Genomic DNA, 20,752 nt, shown 5'->3' with positions numbered 1-20,752 from the left:
AAAATTACTGTTGTTGCATTCATGTTCTTGTGGGAAAGTCTGACATCTGGGACTTCCAAGTCAGCTGCTGAACAGCTTTGCTTTTTGTCTGAAAATCAAACCTGGAAGAGAAACACTGAGAAACAAACCAACGTGGAGCTGCAGCTTTGAAGATGGAGGATTGTTCAGCGTTGGAGGCGGTTTGACTCTACTGAGAGTCTTGTAGTTTTCTGTCAGTCTTTCATAAAGAAAGAAAAGAAAGATTATTTTTTAATTGAAACTGAAAAATAGTTTTTGCACAGTAAAATTGTAGCTAACCTGTATTGTAGAGCAGGTTTCGGTAGGTCCTGCAGGTCATGAAACTGAATCAACATAAACGACCTGGTGAAGTTCAAGTTAAGTGAAAGAAAAAAAACCCTGAAGGTTCATCCTGGCTGTGTGGTTCTTCCTCCTGCAGATGAAACAGCCACTGGATCTCATTATGGAGCCGCTGGAAGCAGTGAGAGCCGGTCTTCGTTTCAACCCGACAAAATAAATTCATTAAACGTGAAGACTTACTTACTCGTTGCCTACAGCTATATTCATTAAGCCCCGCTCTTTCTTAGATAATGTGATGTCGCCCCCGAACCTTCCTGCTGGCGTGTGTGAGAAATTGAATTGAAGAGATAAAAAGTTTGCCCCGAGTCAGAGGGTTAATCCTCGAACGCCGCGATAACGTGAGCGCTTCAGCGGCGCTGCCTAGCGGCCGGACACGTTTGTATTTACAGGGCTTTTAATTTGTGGCTGTCTGTGGATCTACAGAGCCGGCCGGAGCTACCGGCCTGTGACTGACATTTGTATTGCTGGCAGGCCTTTGGCTGTCTGTCTTCCCTCCGCTGCCCCCTCCCCTCTGCATCCCAATGAGACAGTCTGTGGGTCTCACCCCATTCACACTGGCCTTTGACTGAAGTGAAATCAATCAGTCCTTCAATCGTTCTCTAAAGGACCATTATCCAATCTTCCCGGGCTTGTCTGACTGTCTGGCGGTGGATCTATGACCCGCTCCCCCTCCATCTCTCCGGTCCGCCTCGCTAATTCCAGCCTGCGGATCTGAGCTCCGCTGCAGCCGGCTGACAAGAAACTGAACGAGAGGAAAGCTGCAGAAGGTCAAGTTTCCTGCTCTGCTCAGAGTGTTTTATTTTAATATTTTGGCAAAGCTACTGCAGAAATGTTTTGGGAGTTATACTGTACAGCAGTGATTCTTTTTGAGTTTTGCCTCTCTGACCCAAGTCTGAGAATATTTTTTATTGTTAGATATGATTTTGTCCAGAACTCCATGACTATCTGTATTGTAGGTAGAGAGATAACAGAGAAACTATGATCAAAATAGTAATTCTTCTACGTTCTCTAATTGTGTTAACTTCTTGTAAATTAAATAATGGTGAAGTTAACAATTCATCAATTTGATGGGGACCCCCTGGAATCCTCCCAAGGACCCCTGGTGGTCCCCGGACCCCACGTTGAGAACCACTGCTGTACCGTATCATTTTAATAAATTAAAGGAAAAATCCACCCTAAAACACTTTAGCACTGTTAAAAATGTGCTTTGCATTCCTGGCTCCATTCAGTAGCTTGTTGTGTTTTTCTTCTTGGTGGATAACCGGCCAATCGTAGACGAGGTGACGTCACCTCCAGATGTTTCCAGCAGCTCCAGTGGAGTTTGATATGAGAAAATGTTTCAGGATGTAAAACCTCAGCGGTAAACGTCAGGTTTTGGTGTCAGTCCCTCAGAATCAAAGAGCGAGGGCTTCTTTCTAGAGCCGCCATTTTGCACCGAGAGACGTTCAACAGTCATACAGGGAGAGATCCATCAGAGAACAGGAGAGAGACCAATTTCTCCACCACAGGAGCAGGAGAGAGACCAGAATGCACTGCAGCAGAGAGACGGGTTGGGGTTTGAGTAAAGGGGAGATTCACTTTTTCTGGACAGGAGAAACTCTCGCTCCACTATCGCTACCGCTCTCTCCGTACAGTTCACACCCCTTCTTTTGTGGTTGTTAAAAAGCATTCTGGGAAACGTAGGAAAACACTCACTGCAGTAGAAGCAGACGAGGCAGGTTGAGGGAAAGTGGGTTCACCAAAAAAGTAAACGACAACACTTCATCACTAAATAACTCCTGGAATGTGTTGAGCGTCACAGACTGATGAGATCTCACAGTGAGGATCTGAGGGAGTGTTTTCACTTTACCACACAATCAGAATACATCACTTTGTGAATGTGAACAACAACACTCTCATCACAGCTGGAGGCACACTTACATCCAGATAACTTCAGCTCTGAAAAACAGTTATTACCTTCTTTATACAGCACCCAGTCTCACAGCAAGGCACTTTCATCTGCTTCAAAGAAAGTGTTTTTAACTTTGGATCAACCTGCCCGAGGAAACATGGTGAGAAAACTCTTCTTCTTCTAAAGACACAACTTAAAACTCGTTTTTCTAAACTTGGTTCAGCTGATAAGTTGTTTTGATCTCATCATGCTGCAGAGGGACTGATGCTGCGAATCCAACATGGTTTCTGAATTTTGCTGAGTCGGCCTCAGTGAGCTCTGGGCAGCGTTCCTTATTATAGATGATTATTAAAACAAAATCCCCTCTCTGTCTCCTCAGCTCTTCTTCCTCACACTTCGCTCTCATGCTGTTCTGTTGGTTACATTTTTACTAATTTTGCTGATTGAGGAAGAGAAACTTTATTCTACTGTTGTGCTCACTGAAGTCTCTCTGGATATCATGTCATGTAAATGTGTGAAAATATTTGTGTTGTTCTTTTTATGCTCTTTTTTTTTTAAGAAAAATGGGTAACAATTTACAATAAGGGTACATTAATTAAGGGTTAACTAATGTGTCTGGTAATCATTTACTAATGGTGTTCATGTTAACTAAGGTATTAATTTATACATTATTTAATAGTCATCTTTATAAACTATTAAATAATGTATAAATTAATATCGTAGTTAACATGAACACCATTAGTAAATTACACATTAGTTAACTGTTAATTAAGGGTTAGTTAATGCTTATTAAGCATTAACTAACCCTTCACTTAGTGACCCTTATTGTAAAGTGTTACCGAAAAATGAGTTATTATTTTTATTAGTAGCAGTGGCGGTAGTACTAGTATTAGTAGTAGTAGTATTGGTAGTAGTAGTAGTAGTACTGATAGTGGCAATGGTAGCAGTACTAGTAGTAACAGTAATAGCAGCAGTGGTAGTAGTAGTATTAGCAGTAGCAGCAGTAGTATTAGTAGTACTTGTAATAGCAATATTAGCAGCAGTAGTACTTGCAGTATTAGTAGCAGTACTTGCAGTATTAGCAGAAGTATTACTTGCAGTAGCAGTATTAGTAGCAGTAGTACTTTCAGTAGCAATAGTACTTTCAGTAGCAGTAGTACTTGCAGTATTAGTAGCAGTAGTACTTGCAGTATTAGTAGTAGTTCTTGTAGTAGCAGTAGCACTTTCAGTATTATTAGCAGTAGTACTTTCAGTAGCAGTAGTACTTGCAGTATTTCTAACCCTGTGTGTCTCCTCAGATCCCTCAGTATTAGCAGTAGTACTTGCAGTAGTAGTACTTGCAGTATCTCTAACCCTGTCTGTCTCCTCAGATCCCTCAGTATTAGCAGTAGTACTTGCAGTAGTAGTACTTGCAGTATCTCTAACCCTGTCTGTCTCCTCAGATCCCTCAGTATTAGCAGTAGTACTTGCAGTAGTAGTACTTGCAGTATCTCTAACCCTGTGTGTCTCCTCAGATCCCTCAGTATTAGCAGTAGTACTTGCAGTATTAGTAGTAGTAGTACTTGCAGTATCTCTAACCCTGTGTGTCTCCTCAGATCCCTCAGTATTAGCAGTAGTACTTGCAGTATTAGTAGTAGTAGTACTTGCAGTATCTCTAACCCTGTGTGTCTCCTCAGATCCCTCAGTATTAGCAGTAGTACTTGCAGTATTAGTAGTAGTAGTACTTGCAGTATCTCTAACCCTGTGTGTCTCCTCAGATCCCTCAGTATTAGCAGTAGTACTTGCAGTATTAGTAGTAGTAGTACTTGCAGTATCTCTAACCCTGTGTGTCTCCTCAGATCCCTCAGTATTAGCAGTAGTACTTGCAGTATTAGTAGTAGTAGTACTTGCAGTATCTCTAACCCTGTGTGTCTCCTCAGATCTCTCAGTATTAGCAGTAGTACTTGCAGTAGTAGTACTTGCAGTATCTCTAACCCTGTGTTTCTCCTCAGATCCCTCAGTATTAGCAGTAGTACTTGCAGTATTAGTAGTAGTAGTACTTGCAGTATCTCTAACCCTGTGTGTCTCCTCAGATCCCTCAGATCAGCTATGCGTCCACGGCCCCGGAGCTGAGCGACAACACGCGGTACGACTTCTTCTCTCGGGTCGTTCCTCCGGACTCCTACCAGGCCCAGGCCATGCTGGACATCGTCACGGCGATGGGCTGGAACTACGTCTCCACGCTCGCCTCCGAGGGGAACTACGGCGAGAGCGGCGTCGAGGCCTTCGTCCAGATCTCCAGAGAGTCAGGTGGGTTTCCTCTCTTCTGTTCTGGTTCCGGTTCTGATGTGGAAACGATCCGCACAGCAATCCATACTCAAGGGTCATTTCATAGAGCTTTCAGCAAACCGGATCGTCACAAAAGTGATTTATAGGGAACACAAATACAGATCAAATCAAGGAGGATAAAGACAAGAAATGCAGCAAGTAGGCCTACATGGAGTCATTCCTATGTTCCCAGGGTCCTATGTTCCCAGGGTCCTATGTTCCCCGGATTTATATGGCACATGATGGAAACGTGACAAAGGGTCCAATGTTCTCAGGGTCCTATGTTCCCCAGTTCTACATATGTGCTCCCCCAGGGTCCTATGTTCTCAGGGTCCTATGTTCCTAGGGTCCTATGTTCCCAGGGTCCTATGTTCCCAAGGTCCTATGTTCCCAGGGTCCTATGTTCCCAAGATCCTATGTTCCCAGGGTCCTATGTTCCCAGGGTCCTATGTTCTCCAGCTCTATATAGCACATAATGGGAACCTGAAAAACATGTTCCCCAGCTCTGTATTCGCTTAATATGGTTAGTTAGGGTTAGGTTGGTTAGGGTTAAACATAGGACCCTGGGAACATAATACCTTGGGAACATAGGACCCTGGGAACATAGGACTCTTTGTCATGTTCCCATTGTGTGGCATATAAATCTGGGGAATATAGGACCCTGGGAACATAGGACCCTTTTTCATGTTCCCATTATGTGCCATATAAATCTGGGGAACATAGGACCCTGGGAACATAGGACCTTGGGAACATAGGACCCTTTTTCATGTTCCCATTATGTGCCATATAAATCTGGGGAACACAGGACCCTGGGAACATAGATACGCTCCCGCCTACATCACATCCATCTAAAAATCAACACTGATACCAAATATCGCCATGGTAGCGATAGGCATCATTTCTAGATATCAGGCCCACTGTTAATGGAACAAACACCAAACAAGGCCGCTCCATCTTGTGATCTAATCCACCTACAGCTGAACAAGGATTTCACTCTGCAAATATTCACTGGCTGCAGAGCAAGCAGCAGGAGAGTAAAGCTCAGAGCGGAGTGACAGATTACCTCATACCGGAGGCGTATTCTGATAATAATGCTTTTATGTTTGAAGAGCTTCGTTCCACGGTGAGGTGTCGGCCGTTTGAATGAAGCTCTAGGATTGATGGCAGAAAGCGTTTAATCAAATTCTAGCACTTTTGAAAGGACGCTCGCTACCTGAAGCCCTTGGTTGACAAAATAACACATTTACAGATTGGATCCTCCACATTCGAGAAGTTCAATGATGCATTTCAGGTAATTATATTTTTCCAAAATGGATATGTGGCGTTTTGGAATAGAAATCCTTCTTTTTTTTTTTGACTTCTCTGCTGTCAAATGAACACCTGAACCGCATCACCCGGAGTCTGGATGAGCGTCAGGAACATCTGAGCTCCATCAGATGGCCTCGCCCCAGGCAGGAGGTCAGAGGTCAGACTGCCAGCATGCTGGTGGCAGCTGTCTCTCTGTCTCACTGCTCTCTTTTCCTACCAGAAGACCAGAAAATAAACCGAACGATTCATCTCTAAACAGCCAACCGCAGCCCGCCGCTTCCCTCTGATATGATCATGAAGTCCAGAGGGAAGCACGGCATTTTTAAACACGGCAGAACCAGCACATGTGTTTTCTTGATGACAGCTACTGTAATTGATTCTCCATGTAATTACTACTAAAGTACACCGATGTTTTTTTCTCCGCTGGTCGCTGTGTTGTAATCAAGCCTCGCTCGCCCGCTCTCTCTCTCTCTCTCTCTCTCTCTCTCTCCCTCTCCCAGGCCTCTTGATTAAATTGTTATTGCGCCCGGCCCAGACAAGAGCTTGCACATTAATTAGATTGTAAGTGGTGTATTGAAATTCATAAGCTGTAACATGTATGTTGGAGATTAGCGCTGTGTATGTGTGTGTGTGTGTGTGTGTGTGTGTGTGTGTGTGTGTGGGATGGGGGGGGGTTGTGTAGCCTCAGGCCTTTAATAATTGAGTGGAGGTTTCCAGCGCGCTCTGAGGCGGCTGAAGACCCGCCGTTCCTCGCTCCGTCTCTCCACGGTATTTAATGGATCAATCAGATCAATCAGAGGCTGATTGGCACCCGGCGATCCTCCGCCTGCCTTCACGCCGCTCGCACCGTCGCCGGCGACTCCGGGCGCGAGAAGAGATAATCTGAAGCAGCGGGGGAGGAGCATGAACTTCTCCAAGACACACAAACATCCCTCTGCTCTGCTGAGGAGAAAATCTGTTTCTTTCTCAAGTGAGTGGGAAAAAAAAACACCAACGGGATGAGATCATTCCATTGGTTTTTAGTGCAGTTTCACTCTTTTCAAGAAGAGACAAGAGGGATTTCTCTGCTTGTTTCAACATGAAGTTACTTGATTGTGGAAGAAAATTCTTGAAACAATATGATTTTCATTGGAAACACGTTACTGTATCTCATCCCCTTATGCAATTTTCTTAACTTGTTTTAAGAAAACCGACAGACCAGACAAAGCACACAATTACTGATTCCCAAGACGTGCACTGAAAGATACAGGAAGTCACCCATCCCCTTTTTAATAAGACTCTTGAATGAAAAACTATAAAATAAGGTTCAATTACCATGCTTTTATTTTGGCGTGTGCATTGTAAATGCTCATGCGTTTCAGTTTTCTGGATGTAAAACCATACATGCCATATGAGTGTTAAATAAAAACTTGAACTTGAACTTGAACTTGAAAAACAAGACTTTAGGACTAGCTTAAATAACTTGTTAAAATAGCTATTTTTTTTATTATTATTCTTATTTTTTACAGTGTGCTCCAGTGTGTGTTAGTATTTGTTTTTCTGCTGAAGGGAAGATTTGGAGGTTGTGCTTAATGTCTGATGGGTTTTAAAGGAGTCCAGCGGTGCATGCAGCATCCCCCGGCTGCAACTTTTGGATTGCTAAGCATTAAAGTAAAACTCCATCCAAGTCATTTCCCTCTGGTCAGGTGGACTAATGTACTGAGACCCAGACCCAGACTGCAGCACTCAGACTGCAGTCACACTGGGACAGCGGTCTGGAGCCGAGCTGTTCGACCTTTTTGGCTCGTGACCCTTAAAACAAAGTGATGCGTAACAACGATGTAAAAACGTAAAAATACAGATAAAGTTTTTCTTTCACTTAAGACTTTTTACTTTTACTCGCTACATTTGAAAAGAAAAACCTATACTTTCTACTCACTACATTTTCAAAACAGACTCGTTACTCTCAGCAAATCATCAGCTGATTTTATTTGTTTTTTTCTACATCAGACACTTTTCAACCCGGAAAGCAGCTGATCAAGAGCCAAATGTGATTTGAAATGGTTATCCAGCTTTTCCCACAGTATATTTTTAGATGAGTATTTGCACTTTTACTTGAGTAAGGAGTTTGTGTACTTCTGCGACCTCTGGTTAGAGCGAGTGTTAGGAACAGTGAAGCGACTCAGGTGAAATCGCTCCCTCAGCTTCTCTAATCACACAGAAACACTCGGGCTGAACAGGCATCCTGTTAGCGACTAAACCAACGCCGCATGATCCGATATTCCCCGATCAATAACGCCTGTAGCTCACGCACAAGCAGGCCTAATCACTGCTATCTCATTACACTCTCCACTAAACCCTAAGAGTTAATTGATCACACACCGCCGGCTAATTGACCTTTGATTGACACAGTAAAAAACTTCCATTGAGCAAATACACCGGCCGATTTACATTTCACATCTCAGGCGTTTAGCTGGAAACGCTCCTGTCAGGCATCAACCAGAAGTCGCTCTCCTGCCTCCACTTAGTTCAGAACGCAGCAGCTCGGCTTCTTACTGGTTCTCACAGATGACATCACTTCACCCCAATGGCTCCCTGTTCGTTTTAGAATTGATTTTAAGATTTTCCTGATCGCTTTTAAAGCACGTTTGGGTCTGGCTCCAGGCTCACATCACAGACATGTTGACCCCGTATGAGCTGGTGCTCAGCCTCAGATCCTCAGGCGGGGCCCTTCTGGCTGTTCCAAAGTCCAGACTTAAAACTAAAGGTGACTAAAGTGCTTTTTTCCATCAGGGTTTTCCCCTCGGCTCTGAACGACCTGCCTGAGGAGAGAAGGCTGCAGAATCAGTGACTTCTTTTAAATCACTTCTTAAAACCCATTTTTATAGACTTGCTTCTATGTGATGTCGTCTTTTTATCGTCTTTTTATCTTTTATCGGCTTTTTATTGTCTCTTTATCGGCTTTTTAGCAGCTTTTTATCATCTTTCTATTGTCTTTTTACGTCTTTTATCTTAACTCTGTCTTAATTCTATCTTACTTTTATTCTATTTTACTGTTTATTTTGGTTTTCATCCTACGATCCTTGTTTATTATTGTTTTATTGCATTTTAAATTCATAATTTGAGTATTCTGCTTTTATTTTGTCTGTCAAAGCACTTTGTAAACTCTACTTTTAAAGGTGCTATATAAATAAAGTTATTATTATTATTTTTGTCCACACTGAGGGGATCTGGACCTGTGAGCTTCAGGTTACAGGACGATGTTGCTAACCAGTGGGCCAACCTGCTGCTTCTGGTTCGGGTTAGAAAAACAGTTTTTACATTCTTTATACAGAAGCACAGTTACAGCACGGCACTTTCATCTGCTTCAAAGTCTAGACTAAAGACAAAAGGTGATCCAGTATTTTCAGTGTTTTTAACTTTGGAACAACCTGCCTGAGGAAACGTGATGAGAAAACTCTTCTTCTTCTACTCATTTTGTATGAACTTGGTTCAAGTTGATTATGATGATTATGATTATTAACAACATGCCGGAATTCTGCACTTTAAGACTGAAAATCCTGAAAATCACACTGAACAATTTGCTGCTGTTATTACTATTGTTTCATATCAAGGCATGGTGCAATTTGGGCCCACTTGGCACCTTGTTTATTTTTCAGATTTTTACAGTCTTATTCCTATCCTCACACTTTGCTCACTTTATATTTATACTTATATTTATATATTTATTTACTTATTTTATAATGGTAATTTTATTGTGTGCTTTCTTCTTGATTTTATTATTGCTATTACCTGAACCGGGACCTAAGTACCTCATTTCGTTCCCTTTCATGTACAACATGTTCAGGAATGACAATAAAAACATCCTTATCCTTATCCTTAACGATGCTGATTACACTGACACTACAAGTCTTCGAGTCTTTTCTGTCCGAGTCAAGACCGAGTAAAAATGTTGTCAAATACTTTTAAACTGTGCTCTGCAGACTGACCTCCAGCACTGCAACACTACAGTTTTAGTCCACTGATTAAAGTTCAAGAATGAATTCAGCCCGGTGCTAAATATCATTCGGCTACATGACAAACTCCACCCATCTGGCCCTTTAAGCAGGACAAAACAAACGCTGCAAAACAAGAAAAAGAGTTTGCAAATCCTGTTTGACCCGGCTGACCCAGGTCCGGTTCAGAGTATGGGAGTGATTGTCACAGTGTATCTACAGTATCTTTGTCTTTGATTACAGCTTCTCATGAATAGACTTTGGGAATGCACTACTGCTGTTTCCATACATATTTATTTGTTATTAACCTATGAATCAGCTATTTTACTTTATCTTAACTCAACAGAAGGCGAACAAATGGGCCGACTTTCTATTCTAAAGAGGATTTGAATTTGCAGTGTGAATGGGCTCATTGTGTCGCAGACTGAATGTTTTCCATCAGCAGAGTGTTGAGCAGCCTTCTGTTACTGTACAGTTCAGCTGATGTGAGTCTTAGTTTAAATGAACAGCAGAACAGGCAGAGTGAAGGTGTGGCTGCAGGATGGCAGGACTTTCTGTTTAGGCTACGTCATTTTCAATTGATTTCCGTTAACAATAATAATAAATATAATTAATGCAGTGAACACTATCCTGTAGTTGTGCGACTCTTCATCAAAACAAAGATAAAACGGTGAAAGCCTGGCAGAGCGCTGGGATGACTGTCAGTTTGCCAGGTTGTTTTGTTACTGAATTTATCCTGTGTGTATAGTCTGTTTCATCTTTTTTCTACGAAGAAGCACCCGGTACAAAGCAAACAGTGTTGCCAGATCTCGCGAGAGAAACAAGCAACCAGGTCTATGGAAACTTCAATCCAACATGTCATAAAATAGAACCAAACTCCAGATTTTCCTTCTTTCAGTTTAAATATATCTCAGCAATAGAAAAAGACAGTATAGACTTAAGCCAGGACATTCACATAAGTGTCGGCAACAATGCAACAGGGACTGCAGAAGATCCCATTTTTAAATAATTACAACCCAGAAACAGGAGAAATTACAAATAATCTTAGTCTGCAGCAATAAAGGGGCTCCTCCTTTCATTATAATGGAGGGATCTATATCTCTTATGTATATACCCATCGTTCCCATTGACAAATGTTCATTACAATACATGGACAAATATGAATGGTTAGCTGATGACCGATGTCTGACAAACAGTTGAAGTGAATTAGAAAAGTCTTAAATAAACTAAAATGATGTGAAAACATGTTCTTAAACCATTTGAACAGGTGGTGAAACATGAGTGGAAAATGTGGCATGGCCCAAAACATTTTGCCTTGAAATTGGTTGAAATTGAAACATCTGTCTCACTCATTTTTTTTCCCCACCCGCAGTCCGCGAAGACCTGCTCTACTCTGCCTCTGATTGGCTAGTACTCGTTGCCATCAGGGTCAGAGCCAATCAGAGGCAGAGTAAAGCGGGTATTGGCAGAATGCGGGTTGCATCAGTTGATGATTTCCAGAGAGTAATGAGTCTGTTTTAAACATTTAGTGAGAAGAAAGTATAGATTTTTGTTTTGAAATGTAGCAAGTAAGAGTAAAGTCTTAAAGTTGGGGGCGGGACTTAATGCAGTGAAGGATCATTCAAAAGTCAGGGAGAGAAAGGCAGTTTGATTTGATGGGAGGTGCGGAGGGGCGGGACTGTTAAAAAATCTGATGGCTTTATTGGTTAGAAATGTGTATTTCCACATCCTGGTGCACTTTAAGTGAACGAAAAACTCAAGTAATGTATAGATACTTTAAAATCTTACTTAAGTGCAGTACCAAAGTGTTTTAAGGTTGTTACCGTCCGGCGGCAGCGGGCCGAGCCTCGTCCGTCCCGGTGCATCAGTAGTGCAGCTGTTCAGAGGGAAGCAGCAGTAGTGAAGCAGATGTTACGATCCCCTCTGCACCCCCGGCCCGCAGAGAGCTGCTCCGACGGGCTGCGGGATAACACGGGGGATCAGTGTCGGAGCCCGTCTCCATGACGACCGCCGCAGATACACCGGCGGCCTGCCGAGCGGCTCGGGCAGACGGAGAGACGGAGGCGTTCGACATTGTGATATTCCCCGGCGCTAAGCCCTCGAAAGCCAGGTTAAGGTGCGTATTGACCCGCAGAGATCAGAGAGACTCGGGGACAGAGAGCAGAGACTCCAGAGTTTAGTCCGCACCGGCTGTGTTTTCAGTTCCAGTCCTCTATGCACTCGACTCCAGTTAAACCCGCAATAAACGACATCAGACCTTATGACCAATCCTGAAGCTAACGTGTGCTGTGTGGAGATTTCACTGAGACATGATGATATGAAGCCAGCTGTGCTGCTGTTTCACCTCTTTTCTAAAGCTTGTTGTCAAATTCTGGTAGGCATGGAGAGTCGACTCCACAGAGTAGATTCTGAGAATTGATTCTACTGATAAACGAAATTGGAGTCAACTCCTGTTCCAATCTTGACTCCAAACTCTGGAATCGAAGAAACTGTTTATTTTAAACAAATGTGTAATTAATTAATTGTGATTTAAGCCTGTCTATAATAATCTGTGTTCAATTGCCTTGGTCTGATTTATTTATTTATTTATACAGTTTAAAGTTACAGGGACGGTGCACATTAACAGACATTTCTGTAAATGTGCCAGTTTAGCCATCTTGGCTAATTTTCAGCTGCAGGCCCTGGGCAGCTGTAGTGACAGCTACAAAAGACACATAAAATACATTAAATCAGGAACAGCAATTCTGTACATATAGCAGAGCACACTTCATACAAACAAATAAAATACTTTAAAACAAGGACAACAATACATAAAACAAAGCATGCTTCAGGTTATTTGAATAAGTTACAGAGTATGGTCACACTTGATTGTCTTTTCACCATGACTGTTCCATGTGTGAGCTGCTCTCTCTGAAAAAGCTGACTGTCCAAAGCCAGGCAGTCCTCCTCATAGGTATTATACAATCCCCTCTTCACCTAGTATGTCTATCATCAGTTGTTTTCTGCTTTATAAAAGCACTAAGGGGGGGGGGGAGCCAAGCCATGCAGAATCTTATAGACAAGACAAGCTTCTGTAAATTAGATAAGATTGTCCCAGCTCAGTAAATTATGATTTCTTAGGCAGTAACAATGGTGATGGGTGTTTGGCTTCCTGTCAAGCACCTTAAGAGCCTGGTGGTATACTGACTGTACAGGAGGCTTGTGCCCAGCTAGTCAAACAGTATGACAAATACTGACAAACGTGATCCATTTCCCAACAAGCGGGGAGGAGGGAGGGAGAAATTCAAGGCTCAGTGGTTGAATGCCAACCGGTGTAAAACTTACTTTTTTGTGTTGATTTTCATTTGGAATGGGAATCGATTCTATAAATTCCATAACAAGGAGTCGGAGTCGATATGGAATATGGATCGTCCATCTCTAAATTCTGGTCCTGAACGAAGCTCCTCCCACTCCCTCCCGGAGCTTTACAATTTTTTTTTTTTTAAGCGAGGGAGTAAACTCAGTAAACTAGTAAACTTGCTACCTGCCTCTTCACTTGTCATTGTGGGACATGTGACCTTCAGCAGGAGAAAGATCTGTCAAAGTGAGACTGGTAACCGGTGACACTTCTCAGCAGGTACGGTTAGCTTAGCTGTTAGCCTTTGTGCACGGTGCTTCGCAATGTTTGTCCCTGGCAGGCCTCCATAGTGCAGTGGCTTTGCTGTGTGTTATTTACAGATGTGTTGCTGTTTCTGTTGCCCTCTAGTGGTCAGAAAACTTCTCTTATTGCAGCTTCAAGGCTGTCAGAACGAATTTCAACATTCGAATTTCAATCTGCCCGTCGAATGCATCAAAAGCCTATTTTTTATTTCTTCTTTTTTATTTATTTATTTATTTTTTACAGCCGATTGAACAGAGCGCGTCCCTGGCTCCTCATGCCTCGGCTCCATAGACTCTCATTCTCAGTCTCTCTCTGATGCTCTGCTGCCAGTCTGCTAGTTTGTTTTTTAGCGCTCACTTTCTTGCTAGCGGCATCCTGGCAGAAAGCACCGAGCCTGACGAGGAGATCACTTCTCCTCCTAAACTCCTCCTCCAATCCGTGTTGGGAAGATATTTGGATTCCCCTCAGTGAAAACCGAGCATCAGCAGAACACTCAACTCAAATCTTTCAAGAAACTGAATAATGGAAAGACGTCCTGCTGTGCATCACCTCCGGATAACTCTGAATATTTAACACACACTGTCCGGTCATGGCAAACTGCTTTCATGTGTCAATATTTTATGTGAAACTGTGTTGACTTTAAAACCTGTTAACATAAAGTGCTGCAGCAGCTCAGTGTTGTTGCTGCTTCCTGGTCTTGTGGATCGTTGGTTGATTCTTGTTTGACTTCTACCGTACTGTCTGGAGTACGAGCGCACACTGGATTTCCCTTCTGCCGGCTCTGAACACTGCAGACCGTCTCTCTACATTCATTTAAATTCATCTTCAGTGAGAGCTGCCTGTTGTCTCGGGCTGAACAATTACTCGCAATATGGCCTACTGCAATTTTCAAATCGCAGGAGGCGCAATATTTGTTAAAGGTGAAATGTGTCAAAATAGCATTTTAAAGTAAATATTGTGGTGCTGCAGAGATGTCCTGGCCTACACATCATATTCTACAGACTTAAGAAAACATCTTTGTTTGGTACAGATCCCCGCAAAAATCACACCATAATCATTTTAATATGTTTTTCAATGAAAATGAGAATAATGATGTAAAAATTATCATTCCCTCTAATATCGCAAATCATATCGCAATTGCAATATCAGTCAAAATAATCGCAATTAGATATTTTTTCAAAATCGTTCAGCCCTAATGTTGTCAGACAGGACTGATGACGCTCCATCTGTCAGATTTCCATCCGTTTTGACGGACGGAAAGTTAAACCCAGTTCAAGTTTTTCTGGTTCATCATCTGTTCAGCCAATCAGAGGCGTTCCTAGCGGCGAACACAGAGACGACGGTCCGACCGAAACAAAGAGAAAACAGAGTTCGCCTGGTGGAGCGTTGGGATGACTGGAGGTTTTCAGATCAGTTTCTGATTGAATTTATACAGTAGAGTCTGTTTCTTTGTTTTGAGCAAAGCTTCCTGTTCTTCTGCCTCACCGCCATGTTGACGCTCAGAACAAACCAACACACACACATCTATCCCGTCTGTCTATCTGCCACCGTACACACCAACCACAACACACAGAGCAGATAATATACACTACCAGTCAAAAGTTTGGACACACGCATTTTTCTTCATTTTTACTATTTTCCACATTTTAGAATAACAGTCAGGGCCCCGAGGCTCTGGAACGATCTGCCCGAGGAAAGCAGGCCGGCTGAGTCAGTGATCTCCTTTAAGTCCCTTCTTAAAACAGACTTTTATCAGAGAGCCTTTCCTGATTTTACTTGAGTTTTAATTTCCTTTGAACTGTCTTTTATTTCCTTTAAAACATTTTTTTCTTTTCCTATTCTTATCTTTTCCTATTGGTTTTTATACACCAAATTGTTTTTATCTGTTTTCTTTTAAAACCTGATGATTTTATGACTTGTCTGTTTTATTTTTATTTTGCTGCCTTTGTGAAGCACTTTGTAACGTGGATTTTGAAAAGTGCTCTATAAATACAGATTATTATTATTATTATTAAAGACATCAAAACTACAAAACTATTAAATAACACAAATGGAATTATGCAGCGACCAAAAAAAAATTTAAACAAGTCAAAGCTATCTTATACTTTAAGTAGCCGCCCTTTGCCTTGGGCTTTGGAAAGAAATTCATACATAAGATCAACTTCACTGTTTATATTTGTATGATAAACTAATTTCAAGCATTTAAGCAGAAGCCTTTAGATCAAAATGGCTTTAAGAGAATGAGAAACACAGAATATTCAATCAGGTGGGTCCAGACTTTTTACTGGTAGTGTATTCTAGCTGTGACATCATTATATCTTCTAGCTGTGTGACATCATGACATATCTGGCCATGAAACTGTTCCACATCTTTACTTTGACATGTTAATATCTGTGTCACTCTCTTCGCCCCTTGTCATTATCCAGATGAAATCAGCCGCTCCGCTCCGCTCCGCTGAGTCGGCCCTAATCAACACAGTTCACAATCACTTAGCGACACCTGGGCCGGGCCCGGGCGACCGCGGCGGCTCCCGCTCGCGCTGCGGGGTCCCGGGGCCGAACCCCGACTTCCTCGCGGTTTAATTCGGTAATGAGCCGAGCCGCTGTGAGGTGGCGGGGGGGGGGGGGGGGGGGGGGAGCGCTCCTCGCTGGCGGCCCGGGCCGGCCGGCGGGAGACGGGAAAGTTTCCCGAGGCGCCGAGCCGCTGACCTCATTGGCGAGGATAAACTGTCACGGATTAAGGAGGCATTTACATAATATCATGGCAAATGGAATTGAGTCTTTTGCCCGGAACCTCCTCGTTTGAACTCCCCGTTCATACTTCTGAGCTGCCGAGGAGCTAACACCCATGTAGGAAATATCAAAATGTCTTTTAAATAATAATTTCCTGAGCCTGGTAATCCTATTAACGATAGATTAAATATCTTTTCTTCTCTTTCGCCTTTGAAGTCTTCAAACTTTCTCCGCCGTCGGCTCCCGGGTCTCCGCCCGCCTCAGGTGCTGCGGCAGCTCACCTGCAAACACCCTGCTGCTGACATCACACTTTATTCCACTTTATTCTTCTTTATTCTTTATTGCTCAGGATCAGCCGCCTGAGCTGCAGCCTGCTGCCTCACACTGATAAAGGCCCACAGACACACTGGGAGCTGCCCAGTCCAACCAGTCCGCTCCTGGTGGAAACTCCACGGCTCCAGTTGAGGGTTAAGTGCCTCAACTTGTGGGTCCAGACTCCCCAGAGGGTCGCAAGAAATTTTTGGATTTATGGGATAGGAAAAAAACATATTTCTATCAGTTTCAATCAATCAGTTTTATCAATTTTATTTTGTCAGTTGTAAAAGTTGAAGGACGAGTACAATCTGCTTATCTTACGATTCGATATGTGATCTGGGGTTCAGGATTCAATAAAACCACGATACGATGTAATAAATAAAAGTTCAATGACAAAAAAAACCTCTCGACCCAGTGAACGCAAGTAAGACTAGCAGAATGGTTTTAGGGTGTAACGCAAAAGTAACATAACAAGTAGAGTAAATAATTACTTTTCTCAGGGAGTAATAAGCAGAGGTGGAAAGTAACTAAGTACATTTACTCAAGTACTGTACTTAAGTACAATTTTGAGATACTTGTACTTTACTTGAGTATTTCCATTTGATGCTACTTTATACTTCCACTCCACTACATTTCAGAGGGAAATATTGTACTTTCTACTCCACTACATTTATTTGACAGCTTTAGTTACTTTTCAGATGGAGATTTGACACAATGGATAATATAACAAGCTTTTAAAATACAACACATTGTTAAAGATGAAACCAGTGGTTTCCAACCTTTTTGGCTTTTGACGTCTTACAAAAAGCAGTGTGTAGTCGGGTCACATTTCAGATGTCTATGAGTTGTTAACAGCTCCACCAAATAGTGATTTTTCCCTCTAAACCTCACATGGTTTCATTTCAATAAATGTTCAAATGATCCAATATTTCATTAGAGAAAAAGTCCAAAAACTGAAAACAGATTTGTGTATCAGAACTTTGTTTTTTCTTCTTTCCTCTCCCATTAATCATCTCACGACCCCTCAGATTTATCCGGTGACCCTTTGGAGGGGCCTGACCCCTAGGTTGGGAACCACTGGACTAAACTAGCTAACTGTATATAAAGTAGTTCAAACTAGCTCCACCTCCAGCAGCTACAACAGTAACATGCTGCTTACACACTGATGCTTCAGTATTAATAATCTAATGATGTCATATATAATAAAATATCAGTCAGAGGGAGTATTTTTACATTGCTGTATTGGTACTTTTACTTCAGAGTACTTCTTCCACCACTGGTAATAAGTAAAGTAATTAATCACATTTAAGAAAAATAACAAGTAATGGCTAATTTATGACTTTTTTCCAGTAACGACCCCAACACTGCCTGTGACTCTTATTGATTTATCCACCAGAGACTAATTTTACCGACATTTGGCGGCTGGTAATGTCAGACCTGCTGCTTCCTGTTTGAAGAGTAATTTTTTGAAATCCATCCACAGTGAAACCAGACAGCTGACATGAGGAGCGCATGGATCAGCGGCTTCGATCTGATCAGATATGAGGAGTTCCATTCATACAACAAAACCACAGTGATTGCTGCATTTCAGATCAGTTATTAATTATCATGAAGTTATCAAGCTACAGTTTCCTTTACTTACAAAACATTTCGGAGGATGTAATCGCTACAAAAAACATCCATCTTAACGAGTCGTTTAGTCTCATATTCAGCCTTCAAATCTTATTTTTCTTAAACCGAGAGAAACATTCTGCAGTGAGGAGAGATAACTCCACTTGTCTCCAATGCAGCTTCACTTGTTTCAGGAGTTTTCTAGAAATGAAACAAGTCAGTCTGTTGAAACCAGTCAGAATAAGGCAGATCACTGCACTGCTGTCAGGAAAATGACTCTTGATTCTACTAAATTCTTCAAACAAGCTGATTTGCATTGGAAACAAGTGAAATTATCAAACCCCACTGGCACATGTTTTTTTTTTTCTTTAAAGAAAGTTTACAATTTTAGGACTCAATAAGACTAAATGGCTTGTTAAAATGGAGATGTTTTCCAGTGTGTGTTCTTATTACATGTGATTATATATTGAATATGGAATGAAAGAGCAGCAGCTGAAAACTGCTGCAACAACAAGAAATCAGGTTCACTGGTACTATTTGTCCTTAGCCACGTGTTAATTTTATTAGTTATTTTTCCCCCAAAGGAGGCCCATAATCGGCCTTGATTGATTATTGTTTTGCCATAAGGCCTTGTGTTTGGGTGGTATGTGCTTTACTGCCAGATCTGTCCCTAGAGTCAATCTGCTGTTAAGGTTATCCAGTCCTCCGATCAATGGCACTGATGGACGCCATTCATCAACTCAGGCAAAGCATATGGTGGAGGAAAAGAACATTAAAGCACATTGAACACTGTATTTCTTTCTATTAGAGCAGTTTGGGCTCAAGGTGATTTTGTCCTCGTTCCAAGGAGAGACATATGTTGTTTTTCCACCAGTATGCATCCTGTTTTGGATAGATTCAGAACAGCACTATTCAAAATATTATAAATATAATAAATATAATAGAAATCCTTACCTGTAGGTTATCATTCACAAACTCTAAAATATCTGTCTGTTAAAGTGAAAAGTGTTATCAAATTATAACCCAAGGACTTAAGAGACAGGAGCTGGAAACTAGCAACAGCTCTAATCTCTGTATGCAGAACATCAGTTGCATCAACTTGCTTGTAACCAGTTAATTTCACTTGTTAATTTCACTTGTCACTTGTTGAGATAGATGTTGGTTGCAGTGCAGTGGTCTGATGGGGTCTAACAGCACGCTGCATCATCTGCTGTTTCCTCTGGTTTCCACCTCACACTGCAAAACATTTCCGTCTTAACGAGTCGTTTCGTCTCATATTCAGCCTTCAAATCTGCAGAAACATTCTGCAGTGAGGAGAGATAACTCCACTTGTTTCCAATGCAGCTTCACTTGTTGTGGGAGTTTTCTAGAAATGAGTCAGAATAAGGCAGATCACTGCACTGCTATTAAAAAAGTGACACTTGATTCTACTAAATTCTTCAAACAAGTTGATTTGCATCAGAAACAAGTAAAATTGTCAAACCTCACTGGCAGATTTTTTCACTTATTTTGAGAAAATTAGGATTTCATGACTCAATAATAATAACCTTTATTTGTATAGCACCTTTCATACACAACATGCAGCTCAAAGTGCTTTACATCAATAAAAGACAGATAAAAAGATAAAATTCATATAAAAGAACAAGCAAAATGCATTAAAAGAATCAAATCAAGTAAAATAGAAAGATAAAAGAACACAACAAATACTCCCACTTTTAGATGCACATTGTCAGTGAACTCATATGTTTTTCTGTAATTTTCTTCTCCCCTGTCCTCCCTGATTCTACTCTTGATCTGATAATACACTATAATAGACTGAATGACTTAAGATGGAGATTTTTTTGCAGTGTGCTCTAGCCTGTGTGCCTCCTGTTCTGCTCCACTGGGCTCGGGCTTCACGCTGAACACCGGAGAAACGCCGCGGGAATCGGACCAGAAAGGTTACGGCTAAAACGAGAAGCGAAAGCCACGCTCAGGTTGAGGGGGAGCTGGGGAGACGGTGGCGCTCGGGGTAACGGTGTGGAATCCAAAAGTCTGTTCCGAGACGCCGTTGACTTCGACTCATCTCCGAACATCCCACCGTCCCAAAACACAGAGGCACAGAAGCGGAGAGTTTCGCCGTTCGTCCGCAGCAAATAGAAAACAGATTGGATCTAAACCGCAACAAACGGAATTAGATTCAGAGGCGCCGCGTAACGCCGAAGGAGGAAAAAACGAATCACGGTGAAAAAAATTCACGCTGTAGCTCAAAGCGTTCTGCGCATCAAATAGAGTTTTGATTTGTGAAGTTAATGCTGTTGTTTCATCTGGCTGAAGCTCAGGAGGGTTTTGTTTTGTTTTGTGGGCCGACGGCAGCTGGAGGGAAAAAAAAAAGGCTTCAGGAAACATTTTACTGATGTTTCTCTGTGGCAGAGTCTCACCACACTAACTAAACTAACCACCACATTTCCTCCTTCTGTTTCAATGGTGTTGAACAGATTAAACCCAACCAAAGAGCTGGCGATATTGACCACATGATTAAAAAGAGCTAGGCCTTCTGGGTATCTTATCTTAAAAGTTTATCTCCGGAGGGTATGAATGAGGACTTTACAATCAAAGAGTTCCTATAGATTGTTTA

General features: G+C 41.9%; 1 protein-coding gene across 1 annotated transcript in view; it reads left to right on the top strand.

Annotated features, from left to right (window-relative positions):
* Positions 1-3,185: 3,185 nt before the first annotated feature.
* The window catches only part of LOC139666199 (metabotropic glutamate receptor 8-like), a gene marked incomplete at its 3' end in the record, with an annotated part of 91,988 nt that continues 74,421 nt past the window's right edge, over positions 3,186-20,752 (top strand). Inside the window, exons 1-2 of the mRNA XM_071545330.1 lie at positions 3,186-3,194; positions 4,321-4,537. Of these exons, the coding sequence (XP_071401431.1) occupies positions 3,186-3,194; positions 4,321-4,537 (226 nt within the window). The remainder of the gene's footprint in view (positions 3,195-4,320; positions 4,538-20,752) is intronic.

The sequence above is a fragment of the Centroberyx affinis genome, unplaced genomic scaffold (assembly GCF_046629955.1).
Source record: "Centroberyx affinis isolate AG114_WGS23_722 - 3 ecotype Tasmania unplaced genomic scaffold, CSIRO-AGI_Caff_v1 ptg004863l_1, whole genome shotgun sequence".
Lineage (NCBI taxonomy): Eukaryota > Metazoa > Chordata > Actinopteri > Beryciformes > Berycidae > Centroberyx > Centroberyx affinis.
The sequence above is the reverse complement of the archived record's forward strand: the minus strand, read 5'-3'. Positions and strand labels throughout refer to the sequence as shown.